Raw genomic sequence first — 25,553 nt, 5'->3', positions numbered from 1 at the left:
CAAATGGCTCTAGCCCCCCTGCTGTTGCTCATCTGTGTAGAACCAAAATTCGGAGTTTTGTTATTTTCTCAGTAACCCAGGGTACCATCATACTGTAACTCCCAACAGTCTCCTAAACCATACTGCTTTTTTTCCTTATTTCTTTCAGTGTTGGCAGTTTGACCTAAGTTCTCTGTTCTCTTACTGTTCCTTCCAGTTCGCTTTGCACCTTATAGGCCTCCAGATATCTCCCTGAAGCCTCTGCTCTTTGAAGTGCCCAGCATCACTACAGAGTCCGTGTTTGTTGGCCGGGATTGGGTTTTCCATGAAATAGACGCTCAACTTCAAAGTTCAAATGCCAGCGTGAACCAAGGTGTGGTGATTGTGGGAAACATTGGGTTCGGCAAAACTTCCATCATCTCCAGGCTGGTGGCCCTCAGCTGCCACGGAACGCGGATGAGACAGATCGCCTCTGACAGTCCCCACGCCTCCCCTAAACGTATGTATTCCTTTTTAAAGAACTCCCTGCTTCATTGCTCTGGAATTCTTTCTGACATTTTTTAAGTCTCATATCCTTTCGTTTTCTGATCTGCAAAACCTGACTTGTATGTGAGGACCGTGAATTCAGAGTTGGGGGAAAGAATGTAGTACTCTGTTTACATTTAACCCACATATGCAACAGTCACCTAAGTGTGACTGAAAACCTTTCTCTCAGAATAAATTTATGACTTCCCTACTGACTGTCTGGCTACTCTGTCCTTTGGATAGTGACCACAGAAGTTGCCTGTAAGAGCTGTCTGCATCCATCAGTGTCAGCTTTCGCTCCACCAGTGCCCCGTCCTCATTTACACGCCAACACAGTCTGTTTGCAGCCTTCATTTCTTTGCGATTGATGTCACCATTGCACTGCTTGGATTTGAACGTCATTGTGTCCTTGAAGGGTTTCTCCTGCTTCCTTGTGAGAAGATGCTGAGATTTCATATATATTCATGCTTCTTTCATCACAGGCTGGGTGCAGCTAAATGACCACCATCAGGATCTTATTTATTTTTAAAATCCTCATGTGGTCCTTCATACCAGGCATTCTCTAATAAAAGCTTAACAAATATTAATTCAGCCAATCTTCTTGTCAACTCAGTGAGGTATTTCCTGTTATCTTCATTTCACAGATAAATGGTTTGAGGCTCAGAGAGGTTAAGCAAGCCTCCGAGGTTTCAAAGCCAGTAAATGGTGAAACTAGCATTTGAGCCCAAGCAGCCTGGTGTCAGAGGCCGGCCTCATCTATTTGGCTGTGCTCCCTCTCTTTATCGATGGAACTCACTTGAGTGAAGAAGATAAAAGGAAATGAATGTGTGGTTGTTCTTCCTGTACACAGTATATGTATAGAACCAATCTACCTGGTTTCTGTTAGGTATAAGAGAACAAAAAAGAAACTATTGCTCTGCTAATCCAAATCAATAATGTAGCTCATCACAGATTTCCAGACAGCAACCACTAGAAATGGTTTGTTTGAGATCATAGTAGCTGCAGAGTCCAGCACAGTGCTATAGAAACTCAGCAGGCACTCACTGAATACCCTCCAAACATCTTGGCTTCCTGTGGAAATTAATTAGCAGTTTCATGTCATTAAGTAGGCAGATTGCCTCTGGTAAACTTACGGATATCTGACAAGTAGAAGAACTAATGTCTAGAAAGAAAACTGATTAAAACAAGAGTTCCTGCTTGCCAGAGTATGGTGAAAATTGGTATGGAAGAATTCATGACTTAAGAGCAATATCATACTCAGTTTCCGCATGAAGTTTTTCTGAGTAGCTTGTCATAATGTCATGGGAGTCAAGACCCCACAGTTTGAGCCCCAACACTCAAATTGACTACACTTTATAACCTTGAGAATTTTACTTTAATCCTTTAAACCTCAGTTTTGTTATCTGTAAAATGAGGAAGTGGGATAAAGTGATCTTTAAGATTCATCCCTATGCTAAAATTCTGTGATTCTAAGATGTCTTCTTCATGGTTGAAAGTAACTTCCGCACCTATTCCAGTATTTTCCTTAGAGTGCTTAAGTATTACCCAGACCACTTCTTATCTGAGTCATCCCAGAGGTTAAGTATTTGAGTGTGTCAGAAAGAAAAACAGATAGGTAATAGTCTCTCTGACTCCTCTGTGTATCACTGTTGCAGATAACAGCATGGTAGAGTCATGGCTCAAGGGCAAGAAGAGCTGCTTTCTCTGAAAGCAAAGGTACCTAGGAGTGCCCCCCTCTAAGCCTGGGAGAGCAGGAGTTTATAGAAAACAGCCTATGTGCTCCCCAAAGCAGAGGTTCTTTAAAGGGAGTTCATTAAGTTACTCTCTAACATCCACTGGTTTTACCTCCAGAGAAACTCTGAAAATACTGGGACACTCCCATTCATGTGATAAATGTCCACATGTTGAGACTGTAGATTCGGCCTGATAGTTAACTTTCAAAACTTGAAAAGGTGTTAAAGGAGATAGAGTATGTGCTTATGTATTTATCAGAATTATACAGAACCAGCATTGCCTTGTAATCTTCAATGTAATCATTTTTGTTGCATTTTTGATGTCCAAACTACGTTCTACCTGTGCCATCTTAACTGAACCACTACTCTTTAAGAAGAGTCAAGAATAAGAGGTTGATAAAGAACAAGCTGTTTTCCAGCATCAGTCTGTTTACTACATTAGCCAGCCCAGGGAGTGTTAATGGCAGTAGCAGAATTTTTTTTATTAATGAATAAGAATGATGTCTGTGGAGAGAGAATTGGCTTAATTTTTTACAGTTTAATTTACATTAAGCTTTGATAGGTTTGTTCGGAATCCCACTGGCCTTCCGATCCCTCAATCAGTGGTACCGATGATATAGTTGTAGTAATAATGAAACAAAGTGGAAAATTATTGGAGCTCCCAACTTCCATTTCTGCATTCTCTGTCATTCTTTCTTCTGTCCTTGCCTCCTCCACACTGAGCAGCACTGCTGAGGAAAATGTGAGCAGTTTAGCCTGCAGCACTGCATTGCCTGGCTGTGTCCTTCCCCCACAGACACCCAGCCCCCAGCCGCCCCCTCCTTGTCATTTCCCTGGGAAGGTACAGAAAAGCTGTCAAGGCAGGCACTAGCCTGTCATCCTGCTTTCCGCCTACACCCCTCCCCAAACGTGACTCCCCCATCAGTCTCCACCACCGTCATCACCCACCCCTCAACACATACACAGAAAGAACAGAAACATTTTGTGAAAATGGACCTGTTGTGTAATTCAGGCATTATTACATTAACTACAAGTATATTCAGCACGGTAGTTAGGGAAGCTTTGTCTAATACAAGACGATATTTTCCTATCACTAAAATTCTCAGTGTAGTTATTGTTTGGATTTGACATTTGCCAACAGCTGCCAGGCCCCCCAAATAACTATTAAGTGAGTAACCCCTACCCTCCCTATTCTGCTCATTCCAGAAGTCTGTTTTGCCAGTTTGCTGTGCACACTCACTGCTCCTCCCTATTAACTTTTGTTTCTACTGTTCTCTGAATACAAAGCAGAAAGTAAAGACACCCAGACAAAAAAGGGGGCATCTCCAAAAGGGAACAGCTAGAAGACAGACAATTCTCGGATAATAATTACCCACAAAATCAAATACCAGATAAAGGGGCACAGGGTGGGGAGAGAGAGTGAACAACAGGCACGATACAGTGACAGTCACTGAACTTGATCTCACACATTTCTTCAGCCTTCGTTCGCTGCCATCTTCCACACTCACCCTCCTGCAGTTTGTTCAGAACCCTGCCCTGTGGTCAGGGAATAAACTCTGCCATTTGGTTGGAAGAAGTCTCAATTCAGTCCTACTGGTAGGGAGTTAAATTAAAACTGTTTCCTTCTATTTCACTTCCTCCTTTTCAATAGCTATTGACCATCAAATAACAGTTTACCTATTTTGTACCCATTTTTTAAGTATCTATATTCATAAATACAGTGTATAATGTCTAGTAGTTAAGATATTATCTAAATAACATGAACAAATAGAATTTTTAAAAAATAGCTTTATTAAGCTACAATTCACTTATCATATAATTCATCCATTTAAATCATCAATTCAGTGCTTTTTTTTTTTTGAGTTGTGCAGCAATCACTATAATCTTAGAACTTTTTCATTTCCCTCTAAGAAAATTCCATGCCCATTAGCAGCAATCTCCATTTCCCCACCTAAGTCTCTGTCTCCACCCCTAGATAACCCCTAGTACTTTTTGTCTCTATGTATTTCTTTATTCTGGGCATTTCACACAAATAGAATCATATAATACATGGTCTTTTGTAACTGGCTTATTTGAGTGAGTGTAATGTTTCAGGACTTACGCATGTTGTAGCATATATCAGTATCTCATTTCTTTTTATTGTTGAGTAATGTTCCATTGTATGAATTCTCCATTTTTCAGTTGATGGACATTTGGGTTGTTTCTGCTTTGGGGCTATTAATGAATTTTGCTTCTTGGAACATTTGTGTACAAAGTTTTTCATGGACATATGTTTTTATTTCTCTTGGGTACATACCTTGGAGTAGAACTGCTGGATCAAAGAACAAATGGAATTTAACCAATCTTCCTTTAGTTGAGAGTTTTATGATTACCTGATGAAACATCTCATCTTTTTAATAATCCAGATTTAGATGCCAACAGAGAGCTGCCACTTACACAGCCACCTTCAGCGCACTCATCCATCACCAGTGGAAGCTGCCCAGGAACTCCAGAAATGCGCCGGCGGCAAGAGGAGGCTATGCGGAGACTAGCCTCGCAGGTACAGTAGATTCCCAGGTCACAGGCGAGCTAGTTCCATTTTAACATGCAGGGGGCAATGGGAGGGAGACCCCTGGCAAAGTGAGCAAAAGTTCATACAGGTGTACTGTGAGAACATGGAGAAAAGTTTTTTGGTTTTTTTTTTTTTTTTTGCTGTTTCTAGAAAAATACTTGTTACTATGGAATCAGAACTTTATTGTTGGAAAGGCCCTTAGAAATAACCAGACTCCCATAATAAATAGATATAGAAGTTGAGATCAAAGAAGTCTTATCTTTATCTTACCCAAGATCACAGTAAAAGTAATCAGTGGTTTTTTTATTTTCATTCCTAGTTCAAAATTCTTCTTGCTATACTACACTGTCAATAATTTTTCTGTGTTTGGTTTTAAATTTCTATTTTTATCAAAGTAACATATGCATATATTAGAAAATTGAATAATATTAAAAGGCTTATAATAAAAACCAGAAATTCTCTTCCCCTCCTCTCCCACCCTCTCCCCAAAGACAGCCACTTTCAATATTTAGAGATTTTCTCTACACTTTACCTCCAGTTTCTAAATAGTATTCATGTGCTGCTGAACTTTTTTCATCAGTTTTATACATTATCTGTTGCTTCTTATTACGGGTGATGAGAATTTTAGCACTTTCACCTTCCTTCTTCCCTCTACTATCTCAGTACAGGTATATGATGATTTTTGTCTGAATCCATATTATAGTATTTTCAGTATTAATATTACATAAATATGGTTCACTGTGGAACCACAGATAACATATTCTTCTCGAGCAGTTTTGTTTTCCTTGGGTTATGAAATGCCTCATTTTAAAATGTGCTTATTTTTCTTCAAAACTCTGGCTGTATTTCCATAACCATTAATGCTTTTGTCAGATGCCTCTCAATACAATTTTCCGCATCAGGTACATTCCCCCACTCGCCCCCCACCCCTGCAGACATTTATCCTAGAGCTTTCCATCCAGCTTAATCTGGACTTAGAAATGTCCTCAAGGCTTACGACCTAGTTGTTATCCTGGAAATCCCTATTACTTCTCTTCTGTGTTTGATCCCATGTCATCTTTCTTGACGTATTCCTTTTTTTGATGGAGCACATCCTCCAGTAGCTTCCTAAGAAAGAATTCATAGGAGGTAAGTTTTTTGAGACCTAATGCTTCTAAAGGCATCTTTATTCCATTCTGATACATTACTATTTGTTTGACATAATGTAATTCTAGGATAAGCATTATTTTCCCTCAGAATTTTGAAGACATCCATCTTGAACTTCCAGTATTGCTATTAAATAATTTAGTACTATTCTTATTCCTAATTCTTCATATATATATATACCTTTTTTCTCTCCAGAAGCTTTTAGAATCTTTTTATTACCACTGTTCTTGGGTATTTTTTTCATATTCTGTCAGTACCTTATGAGTCCTGAAGATATTTTTTGATTCAGGGAGATGCTTTGGTATTATTTGGTATTATTTATTGATAATTTCCTCATCACCACTTCTTCTGTCCTTCTACAACACCTTTTAATCAAAATTTAGGTTTTCTATACTAATTTTCTACTTTCCTTAACTTTTCTATTTCCTGTACTTTTGTTTTTCTATTTTGTTTTATGATCCACCTTTAAGAGATTTCTTCAACATTACCTTTCAGTTCTTTCACATACAAAAATTTTAGCTATCATAGTTTTAATTTCTAATAGGTCTTTTTTCCCACGTTCTTCCTCTTTTTTTTTTCCTAATAGCATACCGTTCTTATTTTATGGATGCAATGTGTTCTCTTCTCTCTTCCTTAACAGTAAGGCACTGGAAAACTGACAGAAGCTTGTGTACGTAGAGAGTTTAACTATAGAGCATTAAGACAACCCACCAACCTTTACTGGCAATACCCAAAAGTCAGTGTCCGTAATTTTTTTTTTCTTATACTGTTCATCTTCTCTAGCAAAGATTCCACCAGCTTCCTTCCTGGAGGTTATGTATCCTGATTACCAGCATTCTGGAGGTGGACAGGAAAAGGGGGCTGGAGTTTCATTACTCAGTATGCAAATTCTTACTTAAGCCTCCAGTTTTCAGTCCTGTACCTGATCCTCCCCTACTCTGTGTCTGTATCCATCCCTAAGCCTAGATCCTCTATGTTTAGCTTCTCTAGTGAATATAGTTCTCTTTTCTGTGGGTTTTGGGGAAGGTAGTCACCTGGCTGGGCAGGATGGGGTTGGATATATGGGGATCTAACTGCTCCTTATATAAACTTTAATAAAATAATTTGTGTTTTCACCTCCCTTCTTTGCCCTCATCTTCCACAGTACCTGGTGCTTCTAACTCCTATGTTTTTTCTAAGATTTTACAGGTAATTGGACTTATTCCTATTGTTACCCCTAGCAGGCATTTATTTTTTCCTTCTTCTGTCTGTTAAGTCATTTAATCCTATATCCGCTTTCCATCTTTATATTTTACAATCTGAGATTATAGATGGGTATTCCTATAGATGGAGTTTGCATTTCTGTTTCTTATTCTCTTTATTTTTGAGGATTTTAGGGAGAAAAGTAGAGTGCAAAATGTCTGTCTCAGATATTTAAAGAAGTCTCTTGTCATGGTTAATTAGTAATGAAGAGCAGAGAGTCATCTGCAGTATCATAAGGTTCTAATTTCTTCATAGAAATCCTCTTCAGCTCAGAGCCAGAAACAGCATGTTTCCCCCAGCTACATTTTTAATTATCCCCGCTTACTGGTACACACCCATTTATAAATGGGCTTCTGAAAACAGTCTGAGATTTCCCTCATATCTGCTAATTCAGTGCAACTTTAAAAGACATCTTTGTTTTTTTCTAAATATTCTGTGTAAACTGACTCCAGCCTCTTCTTTAAAACAATCAGAATAAATATCATCTTAGAAATACGCAAATGCTGAAGAGCTTCCATCATCACAGTCATTTATTTATTCACTTTAGAATATATGCTTGGAACACCGGTAGTACAAGGCTAAAGTTAAAGCAGTGAACAAAACAGATACACTCTCTGCTGTTATGAAGCCCACATTTTTGTGGTGGGAGAAAGTCAGTGAACAAACAAATGTATATGTCACATGGTGATGAGTGCTAAAAAGAGCTCAGAGAATTAAGTCTCCCTGGGTTGTCACTTCTTAGTCTCTCATCAAGAGAAAAAAAAAAAACTCAAGATGTTTGTGTTCAATATTGGACAATGTTAAATATTTTTAGTAGGGAATTAGTAACTACACTCACTTGAAAAATGATCACATTTTAAAGTTTTATGGTTGTGTCTTCTTTAAGCAAAATACAAATAAATCTTTTTTACCTAGAAATGGGATATTTTTAAATTTATATTAAACAGTTTATAAGAATTAGCCCCTTAGATTAAGACTGATGTTTGGTTTAATATTTGGAAAGTATTAAATATTATAAGTAAGAAGTTAGTGATTATTTACACTTACTCAAAGAGCATATTTTAAAATTTATGCTTATTTCTCCCTTAAGCAAAATATAAATACATCTGTTTGCTCGTAAAAATGGGATATTTTTAAGTTTATACTAAATATTGTACAACAAATGGCCTCTTCAATTAAAATTTTGCATATTAACCCACATGGGACACAAGTATACAAGTTCAAGTATACAAGTTTGTGCTGTAAAAACATAGAGCAGAAACCAGCAGTCTTGCTTCTTATGCTTCTCATCTGTAACAAACTGATAAGCAGAAATTATCTTTTTAAATCCATATTTTGATGAAGTAAGTTAATATATGAGAAAAACCTCTTGATCTGATAAAGTTCTTGCTGACGATCCTAGCACGTCATTAGTTATCATTGGTCTTCCACAGTATTCTTGCTGCTTCTTGTGCTGCTACTTGGTTGAGAACATTGAAGAGTTCTTGTCACAACTTTAGGGCAGTTTCACTTCTTATTTTTATTTATCTATTTATTTACTTTCCACTTGAAGTAACAGGTTTTACTAGGTCTACATCTCTTAAATGTTTTTCCAGTTAATATTACATGTTTCTTCTGAAGTAGAGTCACAGTGGAGGGGTACAGAGATCTCATTCAGGGCCTTTCTTGGAGCGTGTGGCTTTAACTATAACAATGATAGCTTTTGAAGGCTTTTAGTCTGTTGCTACCAAGTGGTCATACATGCAGAATTCTCTGGACAAGGAAAGGCTAGCTTCCAATTACTCAGGGCTTAATGTGTGTTGAGCTCAGTACTGTTTACATTATATGTGTTATTTTACTTCATTCTTGTCTTAAGCCTGTGAGGTGGTCATTATCCCCATTTTACGGATGTGGAAGCTGTACTTCAGTGATAATTCATTTTTCCAAGGTTATACTGTTAGTAAATGGCAGAGCTAGTGTACAGAGCCAATGAGGTGAGCCCTTTTATTCTCCCCATTTTACGGATAAGGAAACAGAGCCTCTGAGGTTACATAACTCGCTGAGGTAACTAATACATGACTGAACCAAGATTTCAGCTGAGGCAGGCGGGCTCCAGAGTCCCTGCTTTTTTTTTCTTTTTTTCTATTTTTTTCTTTTTATTGAGTTATAGTCATTTTACAATGTTGTGTCAAATTCCATTGTAGAGCACAATTTTTCAGTCATACACAGAGTCCCTGCTTTTAACCACTGTACTGTGCTTCCTCTATAGTATGACAGGGAAGATTTTCGTTTAGTGTTCGCTTAGAAAAATCTATCGGTAATTGAATATGGCTCTAAAGCAAGAAAATTATAATGAAGGAGCACCTTTCGGTCATTTTGCTGACTTAAAATTCTTCAGAAAGTTTTCTTCAAAAAGTTTTTATGCAACTGGAAACTCTTGTCACATTAGGTAAGTTATCACTGGCTTAGTCCATAGATTAAGAAGCTAATCCATCTGAAATAAGCTAATTAGAGAAACCAGCTAATTTTAAGAAGTGTCACTGAAACACAAAAAGCAAAGGTTTTTTTTTTTTCCTAAGGAAATCTGTGTAAGAAAAAAAATGGAATGTCATCCTTGCCAAGAGATCAGTTCTGTACCAAATCAGGGGAAGGTCAGATGATCATGGTTCCTGAGATTGTTCTGCTGCTGTTTAAGTTACCAGCCAAAGAAGTGATCGTTTCAACAGTTCTGAAATGCGTGTTGAGCATAGACTGAAGCCACACACACACACACACAGAAAGAGAAAAACAAAAATAACGACAATGAAGTATAAGATTTGATTTGTGTTCCAGTTACCTATTTTGAAAAGATTTACATTTTAGGAGAAATGTGATCCAGACCAAACAACAAATAGCCTATAGGTGGTATTTTTTAAAGTTTGTCTAGGGCATCTTTCCTCTAAAAATTAACATTGGAATTTTATGGTGAGACCCAGATTTCGTCAACATTCAGGATACTGAATGTGGGAAACAACCTTGTTTATTTGTTTGTCATTTTTGTGTTTTTTAATCTATCTCTTCCACGAGAATGGGTCAGGATTTAAATTATTTTTCACGACTATGTCCCCAGCTCCTAGCGCAAGGCGTAGCACATAAATATGTGTTAAATGAATCAATAAATTGTAGTCTGTTTTCTATACTGGAGCCTAAGTAATCTTTATAAAGCATACCTTTGTTTTTGCTACTTAAGAGCTGTCAGTGGCTCCTCATTGCCCTTGGATGGAATCCAAACTCCCTTCTTAAAACATCCCATGCACTATAATAAAGGGTCTTTACTTTTTATATCTAGCCCCAGGTTTCTCAGCCTCAGCACTGTTGACATTTTGGGCTAGATAATTCTTTGTTTGGGGGCTGTCCTGTTTATTGTAATATGTTAAGAAGGATCTCTGGCCTCTACTCACTAGCCAGTAACATTCTCCCCACCCCCAGCTGTGGTGACCAAAACTGTCTCCAGACGCTGCCAAATGTCCCCTGGGAGCAAAGCCACCCCAGTTGAAAACCCCTGCTATGTCTTATCTCCCACCACTCCCCACTCACTCACACTCTAGCCACACTAAAACTGATTCAGTTCCTTGAACCTGTAAAGCTGCGTCTTGCCTGAGGGCCTTTGCATGTACTGTTTTCCTCTGCCTGGAACTCTACTGCCTCATCCCTCAGATTGCAGCTGAAATTTTGCTTCTTCTAAGAAGCCTTCTCTGGCTGTCATAAATTACTTATTTACATGCCCCATCCATGTGGTGCCTCAGCATCTTCTATTTCCTCTCTGATAGTGCTTTTCCCCCACAGTTTTATTGAGATATAATTGACATATAACATTGTATTAGTTAAAGATGATGTGTGTGCATATTGTAAAATGATTAGCACAGTAAGTTTAGTTAATACTCATCATCGCACATAGTTACAGAATATTTTTCTTCTGGTGAGAACTGTTAAGATCTACTCTCTTAACCACTTTCAAATATACGATATAATATTAACTGCCATCACCATGTTGTACAACATCGCAGTAATAAGAATAATGTTGCAGACACCATCCACTGATGGATACTAAAATTAGTGGTCAGAAACTTGAGGAGAAACAGGATTTGCATTGTCTCAAAGTATCTCCCCCAAGATATTTGTTAACTACAAAGGATAAGATAGTAACTTTACAGCAGAGAAACTTTTACCTTAACCAAGTGATCAAGGTCAGCATGACCAGTAACAGGACACATCAATATCGTGAGCCCTGGAACGTGACCCACTGATAATGACACAACATTGTTTATGTGGTGTTCTTGCCCAAAAGTCACAGTTGGGTTGTGAGGAAGACTCCACATTGACTGCCATTCAACAAAATTAACTGATCAGTACTCTCCAAAAGTGTCAAGGTCATAAAAGACAAAGACTGAGGAGCTCTTACAGACTACCGGAGTCTAAGGAGAAATAACAACTAAAAGCAAATGGGGTCCTGGATAGAAGGCTGGACCAGAAAAAGTCTTTAGTGGGCAACTGGCAAAATTTGAATGATGCCTTTCATTAATAATATTGTGCCAGTGTTATTTCCTGGTTTGGATAATTCTGCTATGGTTACATAAGGTGTTAAGGGAAGCTGGGTAAGGGATATATAGAAACCCACATCTTTTTGCAATATTTCTGTAGGCCTAAAATTAGTTCAAAATAAAAAGTTTTAAAAAATAAATAAAACTTCTGCTGCCCCCCCAAAAAAGGGCTCCAAGCTGGAAAATTACTGAAGCTGAACCCAAGTCTGGAGCTATTCTTAGCTTCCAGTCCCAGGATGAGGATTAGAGTCAGAGTTGAGGGACAGGAGAAAAGGAAGAGAAGGTAGTTTTTTACACTGAGCCTCCAGGCCCCTAGAAACACTAAAAGCCAAACTGATGTGTTGGGAGGGATGTGCTGAGTCAGAAAACAGTCAGGTGGTGGTGAGGGAGTTCTAGAAGGAGTGATGAAAAATAGACAGGGAACAAGAGTATGAGAGCAGACCTGAAGGAAGGTCAGTAGCAACATTAGAATTTAAGTGACAGTCATTATGTAAATCAAATTTTTATGTCCAGATGAATTCCACATATTCAAAGCTGCCTTTTCTTTATGTGAGATTAGCCTAATCCTTTCACCGATTATTCATTGAAAGTAGAAAATAATCTTTAAAGAGTGAAGGCCTGGGACTTAACACAGGCTTGACAGGTTTGCTGCTGTTCAGTCATTTGATTAGGGCCTTTGATGAGGATTATGCTTAGTTTGATCATTTCTGTGTACAGCATTAAATCAGAACCTTTTTCTACCCAAGGCTATACTGACCTCCAGTCTTTTTTTTTTTTTTTTTTTTTTTAATCTGTATAGCCTACAACCTTGCCCTTTTTTTTCTTCCCTCACAGGAGTAATCTGAAAGTTACTCACTGTCTTCCTGTAAGAATTAACACAGTTCTGGTCGTATCAGATATATTTTGGATAGAATTGTTTTAATTAGAAGTTCAGGGATGTAACATGAGGAAAACTTGAGATAGAAAAAAATTAATAACATAAGAAAGACGTAGCTGAAAATGAAATTTCAGCAAGTCATTGTGAGAGACAAGAATTCACCAAAGAGAAAGGTTTTACCTGCTGATTTATTGGGGGTGGACTAATCCTGAACCATTTCCAAGAGGTTGAAATAATAGTGACTGAGTATTGGTGGCCGCGACGACTTCCTCAGAGTTGTAGGGGAGTGATCTAATATCCATCACTGAACACTGGTGCAATGACAGACTGAAGGGAAAAGCTACATTCTCAGACTTGTTTCCTATTTGTATATGTAGAAAGAGTGGTAGATGATGCCCATAGACAATTTGGGGAGAGAATGCCAAATGCTTTTTGACAGTATACTTACCTACTATGTGACTACTTTGAAATGTCTAGTAAGTGACCTATTTTGAGCCAACATACAAATTTTATGAAGATATTGAGTGGTCTTGTACAAATTTCATGAAGATGTTGAATGGTCTTTCTGCCTGAATTCTGCAGAGGAATTGAGATTTTCTTAGAAAGCCTAAAAAATACCTAAAATTAAAAGAAAGAAAGGCAGCTATAGAGGGGGTTTAGCAATGATCTTTGTTGGATAAAACCTCATTTAACCAAAAGCATAGATGATTTTTAATGAAATCAGTAAAAAGAACCCTCTTCCTAGATTTCAGAATTTTTATCTTCAAACTTGTATCCCATTACTTTAGGTAAAGAGTGAAGAGTTATAGCTGATTTGCTCAGCTGTGCTTTGCCTCAACATGTGAAATCAATTGAGGTAAAATATGATGAAAGTTCATATTGATTCAGAGGTTTGCCATTTGCTTTTTATAAAGTGGAGATTTCTGTCCATGTGGGCATAACCACTGGCATTCACTGTTCATTGAGAGGACAGATCAATTGCTGCCAAGTTTTCTCCTGAGGTTTCTTGTGTTGTGCTTAAGATAGGTAATAAAGGAGTGATCAATCTGTCTACAGAAAAGAGCGGAGATTTTTAAGTAGAATTCTTCATTTCCAGTTCCACGTCGTGTTCAGACATTATTGCTTCACTCACAAGCAATTCCTGCCCTCAGCTTTATATATGTTGTGACATTTCCTGTATTGTTCAGTTTTTTTCTAATGCTTAGAAGAATTTCAACTGTATTTTTAAAAAGTGACATTTCCAGCATTTGTTAAAGAGCAGGATGCCCAACCTAAAGATGAGGAGTCTTTTCAAAGCAGGACATGTTCATGGATGACTGTGTTCTCTGAGAGATGGTTGAAGAGTCGGAGTCCCGTAGTGTAACTGAGTCCTCCTGGGGCAAATTTCAAATCCCTGTAGGCACAAAGCCAGTAGCTGAAAAAGAGAGAATATACAGAACTTTGGTGATGCCCATGATGATGATGGAGAGGAAGAGAAGAGGAAGAAGGCGATGGTGGTGGTGGTGGTGGCACCCGCTAACATTACTGCACATTTCCTGTGTTCTGTGCACCCAGCCAGGTGCTTTCATACATTCAAGCTGAATCTCCCCTGCAGTTCCTTGTTACCTATAGGATCCCATCACTTTTGTGGGTAGTATGGTATCAACAGAGTGGTGTGTATTAAAATCACCCCCCTCTGCACTTGCCCTTGAGACAAAGTGAACAACCAGAAGGTATGGAGGGAGCTCTGTACAAATTCAAACAAACAAAAAAACAGAGCTAAAAATTCCAAGTTCCAGCCAGACCTTGGATAATATTAAGACTCATCCATATTCTGAGTTCTTTGAATTTAACACCTGAATCTAACAAAAATCTCACCCCTTTCCTTCTTCCTGTTACCTAATTCTTATTCTATCTCTGGGTGCTCAGGAAATATCTAGTGATAACTTTTAAATCTAAATTATTTTTATAAGGCTGTTTATAACACAACTATAATTTTATATGATAATTAAGAAGCATATGTTTGTTGAATCTAACATATGGTATTTCTCTGATTATTTTATTCCTAATGCTTTGTTACAAGATCAGACTCTTTCTTGTACTGCTACATGCCAAATAAGTAGAGATTAATGTAAATCTTCATTCTCAGGCCTGCTTCCTGTTTCTTGTAATCCAGAATGGAAACTCAATTTGTATTTATAAATGTTAATTATGAATTATAATTTCATATATATACAACAGAAATATCATGTCAAATTTCTGATCCTAGATAAATCAGGCCTTTTCTAAGTTAGCAGCGTTTACTGTTACTTGAAAAAGTTGAGGAATGTGGAGACAGAAGACAGTGTTAGAGAACAATCATATGATAACCACGACTGTGCTCTTGCTCCTCATAAACCTGTTTGCATTCACATCTTTCTCTCGTAGGTGGTTGCCTATCACTATTGCCAAGCAGATAATGCCTACACCTGCCTGGTGCCAGAGTTCGTCCACAATGTTGCTGCCCTGCTGTGCCGCTCACCTCAGCTGGCGGCCTACCGGGAGCAGCTTCTCCGGGAGCCTCACCTGCAGAGCATGCTGAGCCTTCGGTCCTGTGTTCAAGACCCCATGGCCTCCTTCCGGAGGGGAGTCCTGGAGCCCCTGGAGAACCTCCACAAAGGTACCGATGGGGTGCCAAGAAGGTGGAAGGTGGAGGCTGTGGAAGGTGGAGGCTCTGGAGCCCAAGCTTACCTGGGGCATGCTATAGAAATGATTATTTTTATCACATTGCCAAAACTAAATGTTCCACAGATGATACCCTGGAGGATACAGTTAACAGATAAAAGATTTTACTTGAAAAAATTAAAATTTCTCCAGGGATTGCTACTTCCTCCTTTCTTTATAAAAATTTTCATTCTCATTTCCAAATATAATGCATTTTTCTTGAACCAAAGATAGTAGAGTTTCCAGTCCTTTCTGTGGAGTTCAAATAAATCAGTAGAGCCATGACTCCAACTCAGTGTCATGGAGTTTTTATGATTAGAAACCTCCTCAGTCTTTATATTTGCTATTTTTCTTTTTATTATTCCACAGTTCACGTAAAATCAAGTGGCATCCAGGGTTGTGTAACTCTGTGTATATACTAAAAATTACTTAACGGTCCACTAAAATGTATTAAGACATTTTTAAGAAGTAGGGGGAACTGAAATGGAACCCATCTCCTTCTCATGCTCATCATGCCTTTTCTCCCTTTTCACTCTGTGACTCTAGTGTTGGCTGTGGCCTAAGTGTAACCATCTCCTCCTTCACCCATCTCTCTGCCCCATCCCTTTCACAATGTTTTGTCAATTCTGGAAGCCGAAGAAAAGGATCTGAGTAAGCATGAGATTCCTGGGATATCCTGTTTATTCCTGAGAGACTTACATACTTTCCTCGGCAGTTTTGGAGGCATTCATAGGAAAAAGTGATTCTAATTTACATTCCCCTGGCACTGTCTTCAGTTATGTCAACTCTCATGCTGGTTACTTGGATATGAACTCTGATGAACTCTGTCTGTACCTCTGTTACCTGTTAGCCTTTCCATACCCTAGACTTTTTTAAACATTAGGATTCCTCTGCAAATATTTTAAGTGTATTTTCTGTACATTCAGCCAATCTCTCATCCTGTTAATTCTGCCTTCTTAGTGTTTCTCACATCCGTTAATCTCAAAATCATTCCTACCATTGTCACCCTCAAGGCTATTCAGTTGCCCATGACATCACATCTGTGTTGCTACGCTTCCTGGCCTTCTCTGGTTTTCTGATCTGGTGCTTCTTTCACATCATAACGGTCTTGGGAAGTTATTAAAATTTGTGTAGCACACTGGAATAAAAAAAGTCATGACTCTTCATGGCTGGGCATGACGGGCCTTGAAGCTCCAACTGTACCAAGCCCGATGCCCTGAGGGCTGAAAGGATTCGTTTTTAAGGCACACCTTTGACCCATTCATGACATACCGGGTGGGCAGTCTCTGCCGCAGTCTCTCTAGTCTTCTGTACTTTATGTACTGCTTCCAGGTAAAGCTTCATAAAGCATTGCTCTGATCACTAAATGTCCCTGTTCAGAAACCTTCAATGACTCCCTATTACCTCACTGAGTTAACTTCCAGTTAACTCCTTAGTCTATCATTTAAGGTACTTAATGGCTTAGATCCACCCTGCTTTCCAGCCTTATTATCCACTTTCCATGTCTTTACATGTAAACTAACACATCCATTAGTCCTTAAACACTCTGCTACATTTTCCTGCCTCCATACATTTGCTTATTGTTTCCTTTTCTTGATATGCCTTCTCTTCACATCTCTGCCTGTCAGAATTCTCACCATCTTTCAAGGACCAGCTTAAATACCACCTCATTCAAGGAATACCACCTGCCCCCTCTAGTAAGTTACGGTATCCTTTCAAATTGACATTAGGCTTTTTTATCTCTCACTTATGGTACTTCACACATTACTATATATGTAATAAGAATTTAAATTTTTATAACTAACATTGAACATTTATTATATGTCAGATATTATACTTTGTGCTTTATAAGAATTAGTTATTTCTGTACTTATCCCTTTGACTAAATTGTTTGCTACTGAAGTTAGGAACCTTTCTTAATTCAGCTGTTATCCTTCATAGTGACTACCTCACCTTGAACATAGTGGGCATTTCAGGGAATAAATTTTGAACAAATAGTGACCATATAAATTGATCACATATGGGGTACTTGAAGGAAGGACAGTGATACAAGGATCTACATCTTATGGCTTATTCAAGGAGAATATCCAAATGCTTGCAGATTCAGCTCCAGATTCTCAACATAATTCATGTGTTTTATAATTTTGCTACTGGATATATTTGCTGCTCATTAGGTCTCCATGAGCAGCTTTAGATATCCCCATTGAAAAATGTTGTTCTGAGTAAATTTAATTATTCTGTCAAACTCCCATGTTCTTATCCTTAAAACAAAATCACCGTCATGAGCAGTAGCTGGAAACACAATTTATAAAATAAATACTAAAAATTATTTGATTAGTCTAAAAGAAAGCAGGAAAGAAAGAACAGAATAATTTTTTTTTTGAGATGAAACAAGCAGGATGAGAGAGAAAAATCAACCATATCAATAATTATATTAAATTTAAATGGACCAAATACATCTGTCAAAAGGCAGAAACTGTCAGATTGGATAAAAAGCAAGACTCAACCATATGCTATTTGCAGGAAACGTTATTTAAAGACACAGATTGAAAGTGAAAGGATAGAAAAATACATACCCTATAAACATGGAGCACAGGAAGCTGGAGTGGGTATATTAATGTGAGACAGAGGAGACTTCAAGACGAGGACTACTGCCAGAGGGGCATTTGATGAACCTAAAAGGACCGATTCATCGAGAAAATAATCCTAAATGTGTATGCATCTAATAATGGAGGTTCAAAATACATGAATCAAAAACTAACTGAACTGAAGAGATAAATATGCAAATACTCATAGTTGGAGATTTTAACACTTCTTTTTTGGTAACTAATAGAACAAGTAGACAAAAAAATTAGTAAGTATATAGAAGATTTGAACAACACTGTCAACCAACTTGATCCAATTGACATTTATAGAACACTACCCAATAACTACACAATATACAGTCTTTTCAAGTGCACAGTGACCATATTCTGGGCCATAAAATAAGTCTGAAATTTTCAAAAAATTAAAATCTATAGAAAATGTTCTCTGAGATAATAGAATTAAATTATAAGTCAATACACATAAAATCCTCCAATATTTAGAAATTTAAGAACATACTTCTAAATAACCCATGAAACAAAGAAGAAATTACAAAGGAAATTAAAGTATATTTCAAAATGAGTAATATGAAATCAATGGTTAAGTTTCTGACTTAATTAACTAGAAAAAAAAATGAGGACAATAAATCCAGAGTAAGTAGGAAGAAGTAAATGATAAAAAGCAAGAGCAACCATCAGTGAAATAGAAAAAAATTAATAGTAAAATGAATAAACCCTTAGCAAGATTGATCAAGAAAATGAGAGAAAAACACAAATTAACATCAGACATGAAAAAGGAGACAGCACAAATGACCAAAACACTCTTGAAAAAGAAAAAAATTAGAAGACCAACAGTACTTGGTTTCAAGATGTAATATAAGGCTACAGAAATCATGACAGGCAGTAAGTGTTAGTAGATGTTTAACAGTCAGCCCAGGGGTGGGGGCCTGATTTGAACATAAAAAATGTAGCAGTCAGCTCTCATGAGCCAGCTTGAGGTGGCTCTAGCACTCCACTGACAAGGTGGTATTCCCACAAGGATAGATAAATAGAGCAATGGAGCAGAATGGAGAATCTAAAACTAAACCCACATATATGGAGGCAGTTGACCTTCCTCAAAGGTATCAAGACAATATGGAAAAGAATTTTGTCATTAAATGATACTACAACAACTGGATACATGTATGGAAAAAATTAATCTCAATCCTTACCTTACACCATATATAAAAATTAATTCAAGGTAAATCATTATCCAAAATATAAAAGCTAATAGGAAAAACATAGAAGGATATCTTTATACCTGCTTGGGGTAGGTAAAGATTTCTAAGGACCTAAAAATCATTAATCATGTAAGAAAATTTAATAAACTGAACTTCATCAAAATTTTAAATGTCTCCTCAACATAAGATACCACTAAGAAAAAGGAAAAGCAGATCACAAAAAGAAAATCATTCACTCTGTATGTGTGTGTGCGCGTGCGCATGTGTGTGTGCGTGCACGTGTGTGTGCGTGCACGTGTGTGTGGAACAAAGCACTTGTATCCACAGTTCCTAAAGAGTTCCTATAAATCATTGATGAAGAGATAAATAATCCAATTTTTAAATGGACAAAAGATTTAGACACTTTACAAAAGAAGATATACAAACAGCATGTAAAAAGTTGTTTACCATCATTAGTCATCAGGGAAATGCAAATTAAAATCACAGTGAGATACAACTTTACTCCCACTACAGTGATTAAAATTTTTAAAGTTGAACATTTTTAAAGATGTTGGTGAAAATGATAAGCAGCTGGAACCTTATACATTGCTGGAGGGAGTTGAAAATGGTACAACTGCTTTGGGAAACTATTTGGCAGTTCCTTATAAAGTTAAATATAAGTCTGCCTTGTGACCAAGCAATTCTATTCCTATGTATTTACCCAAAAGAAATGAAAACATATGTCTACAAAAAGACTCATACAACAATGTTTATATCAGCTTTATTCAGAATAGTTAAAAACTGGAAACAGCCCGAATGTCCTTCAACAAAAGAATGCATAAACATAGTATATTCATTCAATGGATGTTCAATGAATTCTTAGTATTCAATTCTTAGTATTCTTCTTAGTGTTGTTCTTACATTCATATCAATGATAATATGAATTAGAACAGTGGTTGCCTATCAGGGATTGGGAGGGAATCTAAGGAAACTCTCTGGAGTGATAGAGATGTTTTATATTTTGATCAAGATGTTAGTTTCATGAGTATATACACTTGTCAAAACTCACCAAAGTGTACAGTTAAGATCTGCACAATTAATTGTATTAATTGTTTATACATTTTATCACAATAATTTTTTAAATAGAGAATTTTTTTAAAGTAGCTGGAGTTTTCTTTCCAGGAGAGTTCAGTGGAAAACAGTTTGAATTTAGATTCAGAAGCTAAATTTCAAATTACACACTTTACTTCAAAAAATGAGAGTCAACATTTTTCACGGTACTTTAAGGTTCTACAAGTGTGGTGACTAAAACACACACACACACACACACAAACACACATACATATAAAACAAATGGAAAAGTTTTGAAGTTTTTTGGAGAGCTTTTGCTTCAGTCACCAATGTGAAATGAAAGGAGATACTAGTTTGTTATCACAACTAACAGGAAGATAATTCACATGTAATGTGCAGCTTTTTTTGAACCAAAAAATGTTGTCTGATATGAGCCTTATCATTTTTGATAATTCCTATACAATACACCAGTAATAAAATCTCATGTACTGGGGTTCAGTTTTGACCACCTCTTTTCTTGCAGTTACTGTAATTCTTATTCCTCTCTGGAATCTAGGTAGAGTCTTGAAGTGGGACTACTAAGGAAGACAGTTCAAGTATTTACTAACATATGTGTAAGTGAGGGCAGTGGGGGATCCCTGCTGAATATGTATTTACAAGGGATTCAGAACAAGGGTTAAAGGGCTTAGGAAACCTTTCCAGGGACTTGTCAGCCAGGACAGTGGCTCCTAAGCACCGGTCCATTTAAAGTTTTCCATGACAAAGTAAGAAAATAGAAACAGCCTAGAATTCGTGTGGATGTAAAATATAGATATAATTTTGCATAGATATATAAAGTTAGATAGATTATATCCCTCCTTTTTTAATGTTAAAATATTTTTTATGCTGTGAAACTCTGATGATGTAATGAATGGCAGTTGTACTATAAATGCTCTTACATGGCAAATTACAAAGTAGTAATCCTTTATTGGTCCCCAATTTTTTTTTAATTTTCATTTGTCTATAAAATCTTTTAAAAGCTACTGAGTTAGAGTATGTGTTTAAATAATCCACAGAAGTTTGAAAATGAGCAAGCATTCTTGTAAAGCTAGTTACATTTGAACGGTAAAGACTAAAGATCAGTAAGTTCACACTTCTTAAATTTATCATTGAGAAACCTCATCACTTAGCAAAAGAAAGGGAAATTTTTTAGGCTCTAAGTGGGTCATACTCATTTTTTAAAAGAAATGATAGATTGTCTACTTATGGGACGAGTAATACAATCTGCTGGGGATTTATAGAAATGAAAGTTTAATTTTATTAGGAATTGAATTATTTCATTCTTTAAAATACTCAGATCATAAAATTTAGAGCTTGATCTTGATCTTGATGCTTGAGAATGTGCTTGAAATATTTTTCCCAAAGAAAATCTCAACAGATGCCTGCATTATCATCACCTTTTTCTCCATTTGACAGTCACTGCCTTCCTATGAAGGAGCCTGGGTGAAGTTAAAGGGGATATACTTGAAGTGGTGGAGACAGTGGTGTGCTGGAAAATTTTTAACAGCCAGCTCTGGGGTGAAGGGCTTGTAACATTTGCCAGTTTCCATTGTGTAAATAAGTAATCCTACTTTGGCCAATTTGAAGCTACCAGCCACTTAACAACCAGCTCTTGAAAATGTTACAGTGGGCTCTCCAGAACTAGCACAGGACAGCTCCAGCACACCACTGGGTGGGGTTGGTGATGGTACTCCGTAGCAAAGGATAGCTTTATTATATCTGCCAAGCAATTAGAAAATTCCTGTATTGAAATTAAAGACGGTTATATTGAAGGGAGCCAATGTCCTCAAAATCAAGAACGTAAGAGCCCCCATTTGTGTTGGTAAATCCCAACTAATTCCAAGCAACTCCTCTCCCTTCTTTAATTCTTTGGACTCCCTAAAGGAGTCATGTGTCTTCTTAGCCCTTCATCATCTAGAATGTATTTCGCTAATAATCTGTTTATAGTTAGAGCTAGAATCCATAGTTCATTTCTCTTCCTAAAAAGTCACCAGATGAAGGTTAAGTTAAAACTTTTTATAATTTGAGAACTGACTTATAGTCTATTCAAATTAAATTCTTTATATAAAGCTCATACTTTAGGGGGAAAATGCAGAGTTTCATTAATCATGCAAAAATTTGCATATTTTCAAATGCGAAACAAAAACATGTGGAGTTTCGATTAGTCTTGACTCTTTTAAAGGCTAAAAGAGCCAATGTGATACAGAAGTCCACAGACATTTCCTCCTGTCCCTAGTTTCACCTTCTTTTCCTCCTCAGATATAATCTATTTCCTGCTTCAGGTATCCAGTGACTTCTTTCTGTCTTCCCTCTCCTTTCCTCTCTTCATAACCTATAAGTTCCTACTAACTAGTAACTTTTACATGTTATTTGCAATTGATTTATACTAAAGCGTTCATTCAGCCTGGGGATTGTTTAATCTCTAATTGTTCAGTACAGTTCGAGAATCAATAAACATTTAATGAGAATGGAAACCTGAAATCTCACCAAACCTTCTTCTACAGCCTAGCCCTACAGATAAACTGATTTTGTCAATTTAGGGTAGCATAGCATCCAGGAGGGCACGGGAAACAAAAGTGGCAGATATTTATCTTTCCTGCATGACTCCTCCTTCCCTGGGAAGACCACACAAGGATCTGGTCTCATTGAAGCTGCTTAATTAGATATAGTCTAGGAAATTGCTCGCTCTGTAAGATCTGGGAATCCAGCCTGCCTAGTTTAGATCTGTCTGTTTGCTGGGATTCCTTTTCTCTGTTCCTCCATCCCTACCTTCCCACTACTTACTCACATATAGTCCTATATACTGCTGTGGACTTCAAATTAAACCCTTTTTGGGGGGGATGGATTACCAAAGGAACATAAGATACTGTTCTCTTTAATGCTATCAGATAGAAGGAAAAAGTTCTTTCCAGCTTTTTCAAGGATGAGAGAAAAATGACTTTACATGTGCAAATTCTCATAAATGCAATACTCAGGCTGTCTTGTCACTGATAACCTGGGGGAAATGATGATGAAGATACATATGCTTCATATACTATATATGTGACAAAGGCTTTCCCACCTGGTGAAAAACAGAATGAATTCAGAAAATGAATTATTCCATGTCTTTATAATAAATTATGAACCCTGTGCATTTTAAACCACCAGAGACCTTTTGTAATTTTTTTTCCAAATAGATACGTGATCAAAGACCCAAAAAGAACTCACTTATCTGCTTGGTAATTATTAAGTAACTCTTTTCTTTCTATCTCAGAGAGAAAAATCCCAGATGAAGATTTCATCATCTTAATTGATGGATTAAATGAAGCCGAATTTCACAAACCGGATTATGGGGATACGATTGTATCATTTCTGAGTAAAATGATTGGAAAATTTCCTTCCTGGCTCAAACTAATTGTAACAGTTAGGACCAGTTTACAGGTATGTGTTTGTTTGCTTTTGGACCATAAATTATTTCCCTTGGAGAATGCTTAAACTGAAAAATTTCTAGGTCCTTATACCCTGAGTGATAAATCTCTGCCACGTCCTAGAGCACTAGCAGGAATAATTCCCGAACAGCCTGTTTTGAGAGTAAGAGAGAAAATCTAGAGAGAGCTTTTTCTGTATATGACTCTCTTAGCTCAAGTTCCCATTCCCATTGCTCTGGGTAAGTTTTGATAAAGTGTCCCTAAAACATCAAAAGAAAGTCCATTGTTCTAGACTTTGTTCTGCGTTGGCAAAGCAAATAGAGCCTCTAACACTAATTTACTGTTTGACGTTTGTTTTATATTTTTAATCATTTAATGCCATGCAAAATCTAGTTCAATGTACAGTCTAGAGTCAGAATTTCTAGTTCTTCCCTCTGTTTCTACTTGTACAACTTTTCTATAGCATGAAGATGGACTTTCTTCTGTATATGCCTTTCTCTAAGAAATGTTGGCAGTATTAAGGCTTTAGATTAAATTTACTACAATTGGGAGATAAGATTTTTAAAAAATTTCCTTCCCTGCTCACTCACTAATCACTCACTTCATGGCCTGGAAGAATGACTAGGAGTGTCAAAATGAGCCTAAAAGGCATATAGGCCTTCTCTACCATTCACATTAAAGCTAAGTTGGTATCTTCAATTTTTAACATATTCACACTTAGTTTGAAACAGGGCCTCTCAACTTTTTTTCCCCTAACCATAACATCTTTTGATGAACATTAAAATCTCATGTATTATACACTCATCCCAACATTTTGATACAACCCCCGTATAACAGTTGTTAATGTACAGAAGACAGTCTCAGCTCCCTCCTTTACCCCTCTCCAAGGCACTTAGCATTATTCCTGTAGATTGACCATTTAGGTCAGTCTGCCTTCTTTGACCAGAAGCTATACTTCTAATCCTGACCACCAACTTGCAGATGTTTATTATTAAAAATATCAAAGTAATTTGAATTAAAGAACGTGGATAAATCAACATAAATGCATCTTTACAACTAAAAATTATGTAATCTACCATTATTGGCCAATAGCTTGATTGTTAAAGAAGAATGAATAAAAGAAACTTCCAGGAACACAAGCTCTGACTAGTTATACTAAATATATACTTAGGAGATACTGTGTTCGTTCATATTTTTACATGAAGCCATGTGCAATCTCAGATGTTTTACGTATGACTCGGTAGACCAGATGATTTTAATTTTTCAACTATGCCGAAGAACAGGAAAAGTATTATACACACTAAGTCCAGATTTCAGTGTCTTCATAGATCAGGACCTGCAGTAACTTCCCAGGTACTTCATTCACTTAAACCAATAATTTTTAAAATTATTTTTATTTAGTTCTGATAATGAAATAATTCATAGGTCTTTAAAAATGAACCCTCATAATTGATCATTATTTCCACAGACTTTTTTTTAAGTACTTCCAGTATAAAAGGCTCTTTTCCAAGAGCTGAGGATATGATGATGAACATGGCAGACAGTATCCCCACCCTCTAAAGCTTACGTTCTCATGAGGAACACACATAATAAATAAGTAGAAAATTAACATATATTAAAATTTTAGGTAGTGTCAGTGCTAATGAAGACAAATATAACATGGTAAAGGGATAAATGGGAATGGCAGTTATTTTAGATAGGGCGCAGATAGGAATGGCCTCTCCAAGGAGCCTTATAAAGTGATGAGATCTGATTTACCTTTTTAAAAGACTTCTTTGGCTGCTGGCTTATAAATAATAAAATGTAGGGGATGAAGAATGTAAGAAGAAGTACCGATGAAAGGTGATGGTGACTAGTCTTAGAGTGGTAACAGTGGAGACCTTGTGAAGTGGTCATATTTGAACTGTATTTTGAAGGATAATCAAAAGGATTTGATGATGGGCTGGATGTGGGTGTGAGAA

At 37.0% G+C, this 25,553-nt stretch overlaps 1 protein-coding gene across 9 annotated transcripts in view; it reads left to right on the top strand.

Annotated features, from left to right (window-relative positions):
* Nucleotides 1-25,553, top strand: part of TANC2 (tetratricopeptide repeat, ankyrin repeat and coiled-coil containing 2) — a 304,320-nt gene that overhangs the window by 218,951 nt on the left and 59,816 nt on the right. For all 9 annotated transcript variants that reach the window (XM_032457147.1, XM_032457146.1, XM_032457143.1 and 6 more), the window contains 4 exons: nt 197-478; nt 4,643-4,776; nt 15,019-15,250; nt 23,439-23,605. In XM_032457147.1, the coding sequence (XP_032313038.1) occupies nt 197-478; nt 4,643-4,776; nt 15,019-15,250; nt 23,439-23,605 (815 nt within the window). The remainder of the gene's footprint in view (nt 1-196; nt 479-4,642; nt 4,777-15,018; nt 15,251-23,438; nt 23,606-25,553) is intronic.

This window comes from Camelus ferus, chromosome 16, assembly GCF_009834535.1.
Source record: "Camelus ferus isolate YT-003-E chromosome 16, BCGSAC_Cfer_1.0, whole genome shotgun sequence".
Lineage (NCBI taxonomy): Eukaryota > Metazoa > Chordata > Mammalia > Artiodactyla > Camelidae > Camelus > Camelus ferus.
Note: the sequence above shows the minus strand (reverse complement) of the source record. Positions and strands in the feature narration are given on the sequence as shown.